This window comes from Glycine soja, chromosome 8, assembly GCF_004193775.1.
Source record: "Glycine soja cultivar W05 chromosome 8, ASM419377v2, whole genome shotgun sequence".
Lineage (NCBI taxonomy): Eukaryota > Viridiplantae > Streptophyta > Magnoliopsida > Fabales > Fabaceae > Glycine > Glycine soja.
The window spans coordinates 18,918,689-18,924,171 of NC_041009.1; the positions used below are offsets into that span (position 1 = coordinate 18,918,689).

Here is a 5,483-nt window from a genome sequence, read left to right on the forward strand (position 1 = left end):
ATTTTTTTATTATTAAAAGTTAAAATCTAATGTTAAAATATAATTTTAATGTTTTTATAGTTATTTAAAAATCATATTTTAATATATATTTCATTAGAAAAAAGAAAAAAAAATTAAAACCATAATTTAACATACTATTTCAATTTTCAGAAGAAGAAAAATGTTTTAAGCAAATAAAAAGCAAAATCGTATTTAGATATATGATTTCTTTATTATGAAATTGTATACAAAGTATAACTTATCTATTTTTGTAATTTAAAAAAATACCATTTATGATCATTTTTTAAAAAAATTATTTATTTCCCTAATTAATCCAAAGTCTGAACAACATCACCCACCGCAGGATTAGAATGATTTTGTCTCATTAGGGATTTATCAAAGTATAATTTATTCTTTTTTTTTCATTTTCATATAATAAATAAAATATAAGATAAAAAAGGAGGCTACACCTAGAGGGGTTAGTTAGCATATGTTTTTGAAAATGTTTTTATGGAAAATTTATTTGTTTTTCATTGAAATAAAATATTATAACTAAGTTACAAATTTTATATTTTTCTATAAAATAAAAAATTTAGTAAATAATCTTAATAATTATTTATGCATATTAAAATTAAAATCAAAACATATTTACATCAATAAAAAATATAATTTTTAAAAATAATAAATTATTTATATTTAATCTACAGTTAATTATATCCATAAGTAAAAGTAGCCGTAGGTATAAGTTTGTAGAAATTTTAAAATATAATGATGATTTAATATTTATTTATTGAATGGTGACAAATATCTTATAAAATATACTTTTTAAATATTTATTGGACATTTTGATAATAAATAATATATACATTGCTTGTATAAATATTTTTGTATGATAAATTTTTTATTTTTGTAATAATTAAATAAAATATATTAATAATAAATTTTAATTGTTTAACGATATAATCGTTTTTACCAATATTTTATAAAAATTCTATAAAAGTTTAACTCTACTATTAAAAATAGTTTTTTTTTTAATTTTCAAATGAACTAATATGCAATAATTAATATAAATGTGCGTTATATTTAAATGATAATCATGAAATAATAAAATTAAAATTACAGAATTTATTTTAAAATTTTAGTTTAATTTTTAAATGCTTACCTTTTGAATTTGTTATTGTTTATTAATTATTATATATTTTTTAATTAAAATATAATTAATAACTCAATATATGATTTTTAAAAAAATATATAAATAATTAAAAAAATGTTTATATTAACATCGGTTATTTTAAAATCGATGTTGTAAGTGCTTAGACAACATCGATTTTTAAATAATCGATATTAAAATCGCAACTGTTAACATCGGTTATCTGAAAATTGATGTCGTTAAGCACTTACAACATCGATTTTCAAATAATCGATGTTAAAATCACACTAAATTGTAGTGTTAACATCGATTATTTGAAAATTGATGTTGTAAGTACTTAACGATATCGGTTTTTAAATAATCGATATTAATAGAACGATATTAAAACTTATTTTTTTAGTAGTGAAAAGCATAAAAACTATGTTTTTAAGTTTTCAAAATCATTTTATAGACTTTATTAACAAAATCCACAATTATGAACAAAAATCATAAAGAAAAGTTTAAATAATTGTTAACAAAATAAGGTGTGAAAAATAATTATCACCCTGCACTTGCCAAAAGACTTCGGGATTTTTTCTTCAAATAAGTTGTCATACAAATGCATACAAATAAGGTTCTTCAATTCACTAAGTTCCACAGGAATCTTGCCATTTATGTTATTCCTATAGTACTCCTTACCATACAAATGCATACAAATAAGGTTCTTCAATTCACTAAGTTCCACAGGAATCTTGCCATTTATGTTATTCCTATAGTACTCCTTGCACTCACCAAAGAAATGGGGGAAAACTAAGAGCATATTTGATTATTATATATGAAGGAAAAAGAACTTATATATTTTTGTTCCGAGTAACTAGAGAAATGAAGAGCATAGATAGATATAGGAATTAGAGGTGGGGTTGGTGGGAAAGTTTTGGGCGCAAAGTGCCACAGAGCTTAGAATTGCCCAAGTCTCTTTCTTAAATTGAAAGAAGAAATAAAGAGGTGATTAGATTTGAAGTCTTCACACTAATAGCTAGCTGATGCATTTGTTTAAAAGACAAAGTAAAAAAGATAAATGATAAAATGAATTTGTGTTCAAGAGGTAGCTGGGACAAATGTGACACAATACAGTTGCTATTTTGAAATGTTGGTGCTTCCTTGAATCAATTAATGATCAATATTAAATTAAGCTATTCAGCAAATTTTAATAATCAAAACAAATATCATGCACAAACATTTAATTTGAATTTAATCATGAAGTTCTATTAACTAACAATATTATATATACATATATATATATATATATATATATATAATTTATATTATTAAGTAACAATATTAATCGATCGATGATACAAACTTATTATCTTAGTTCTTTGGATGAATAAGTATTTGGTTATTTGCCGTATGATAAGTGAATGCAGGTTATGGGAGACTGCATGGTCAAATCATGGGGGTATAATTTGTAAATTAGGGTGAGAAGATAAGGGAATATAAATGTTAATTAAAGACATGGCAGGTTGAACGACATGACAGGATACGTTCTATTTTAATAGGTGATTTCGTGGGATGTAGTTACTGTGCTTGCTAATGGGTAGTTGTTCATTATTGTGGTTCTATTAATGCTATAATAATGTGCAACCATACTTATGTTATATAATATCTTTTTTAATTGATAAAAAAAAATTGTTACGTTGTCATGAAGTCTCAAATAATATATATATATATATATATATATATATATATATATAATTGATCATCAACTATTTTAAATAGAAAAAAATTAAAAATATAATTTATAAAAAATAATTACAAATAATTATCCTATCAGACAACTTAATAACTTTGAAAATTAACTGTCTATTAAAGCTATTATTACATACATCATCAATAAACCGTGTTACTTAACAATCAAAACTAAAACAAATTTTTTTTTAAAGACTAAAATTAAAATAAAAAGCTTTATCTTTAAAAGACTAATCCTATTTTATAGGGAAAAAAATTATTGAAGCCTTTTAATTTAAAATGATTTTTTTTAACTTTTATTTTATTTTCCTTGTCAAAATTATGTATCAAAGTTTTATAATTAAGTACTTCAAACATTTTATATATTCTTAATATATGAAATAGAAAATTCATTCACCCTATTATTTGACATAAGTAATCCTAGATAATATTTTATTCATTTTAACTTTTTCAACAATAATGAAAATAACAAATATTATTCATAAATTTTAAAAGCAATGGGTTTATTTTATTTTTATTTTTAAAATAAGCTTTCTATATAGTGTAATACTTTTAGTAAAGTATGAGTTTTCATGGATGCACTTCTATCTAGCAATAACTTTATTCTTAAAAACAAATCAACGTTGATATTTTTTTTTCAGTCCATCTTCATCCAAAGTTTTCAATATACAGAATTCAAATAGTCAAATTAAAAGTTTAATTCATTTGATTCTCATACATAAAAAATGCGTAAATGTTATTAATTTTTCTTGTAAATTGAAAAACTTAAATACATGTTAGAGATGGTTTTAACCATGAATAAGTTATAGTCTTGTACCACCTATTAGTTTCTCCTAAAATAGATGCAAAATAATTCTCTTAACTTTTTTTTTTGTAGAAAATAATATAAGACTACAATTAAATAATTTACGATAACACTTATATTCATATATTAAGATTATATAAAGTCTTACTAACATTAGTATATCATATCATAAAAAAGTCAACTGTCACCTAAATCTTTAAATTAATAATAAACAATTCATTTTAAAACGTGAAAAATGTTTTGGGACCCTAAATATTGGGGCCTAAGACAATTGCCTGGCTTACAAGACCCTGTATATAAGTCGGATATGGTTGCAATATTCTTCACCACCTCTCATCCTTGCTCTTGTTTGTTCCTTTTATTGTTTCTTTCTTGATCATGTCGCTTGTTGGTAAAATTAGTACTGAAATTGGGGTTCATGCAACTGCTGCAAAGTGGTTCAACCTCTTTGCAACGCAGCTCCATCATGTTCAAAACCTTACTGATAGAGTGCATGAAACCAAGCTGCATCATGGTGATGACTGGCATCACAACGAGTCGATCAAACACTGGACTTGTACAATAGGTAATTATATAAACTTCTATTAACTATATTTATACTCAAACACAAATCGGTAGATTATTATTATTTATCCTAATTTTGAATATATTTTTAGTTTTTATAATTAATTCTCTTTGTTTTAGTTTTAATTCTCATATTATAAAAGTTTACTTTTGAGTTTCTAGCTACAATTTCTTTTGGTTAAATTAGAATATTGATTATTGATATATGGAATAATAAAAACCACAATATAGCAAGACATTATGATAAGATTAATTTCTTAGTGACTTTGAAGTATAAAAACTAAAATTAATAAAATTGAAAAAAATTATCAATGTATTTTACTTTTTTGTATAATTAACTTACACAGTTGTGTTTTATTGATCTTGATTGCATGTGAAACAACAGATGGTAAGATTACAACATGTCTGGAGAGTATTGAATCCGTTGATGAACCGAACAAAACAATCACCTACAAGCTCTTCGGAGGAGATATTGGTCATAAGTATAAAGTCTTTAAGCTCATTTTTCAAGCTATTGACACCGATCATGGGGGTGTTATTATCAAATGGACCGTTGAATATGAGAAGATTGATGAGAATGTTGATCCTCCGTATGGCTACATCGAATACCTGCACAGTGGCAGTAAACAGATTGATGGCAATCTTCTCAAGCCATAGCTCCAAAAGTTATGCAGAAAATAATTAATAAGTAAGAAATAATTGGCTTGGCCTTAGAATATATAGTGCTTGTCTAGTTATCAGTATAATCGGTGTGATGTTTGACGATCGAGAAAGATGCTTACCTAGATCGTTCGTTTTGCATGGAATAAATTTGGAAGTGTGTTAAATTATGTTATATATAGTGCTCAATGTGATGCATATAATGGATATTTATGTTTCACATAAATATATATATTAAAATACAAAGAAATCCTTCTAAATCTTTTTAAGAAAAATCTTTGTAAAATCCCTTAAAAATTAGTTATTCAAAATAAAATTAGAGTTTGGGAATTAACTTTGCATCACATATATAATGTTTTTTTTTCAGTAAAAAAAAAGTTAAAGATAATTATTTTATGTATTTAAAAGCTGAATATTATTAGAGCAGAAAATTACATCATTGGCAATTATTTGGTCCACCTAATCAGTAACATCTTCAATCCAGAAATTATTATAATAATTACCAACAATAATTGACATTCGTGTCAATAGTAAATAATTTCTGTGTTTTAATTAAATGGTTTAAGATTTAAATATTTATTTGCCTTTGGGTAAATA

At 23.7% G+C, this 5,483-nt stretch overlaps 1 protein-coding gene across 1 annotated transcript; it reads left to right on the forward strand.

Moving 5' to 3' along the window:
• The first annotated feature begins 3,976 nt into the window (after nt 1–3,976).
• LOC114423350 (MLP-like protein 34) lies at nt 3,977–5,075 on the forward strand. Its single transcript, XM_028390078.1, has 2 exons — nt 3,977–4,227; nt 4,612–5,075. Exons 1-2 carry the CDS (start codon nt 4,041–4,043, stop codon nt 4,881–4,883), a joined length of 459 nt encoding a protein of 152 aa, XP_028245879.1. The 5' UTR covers nt 3,977–4,040; the 3' UTR covers nt 4,884–5,075.
• Nucleotides 5,076–5,483: the final 408 nt, after the last annotated feature.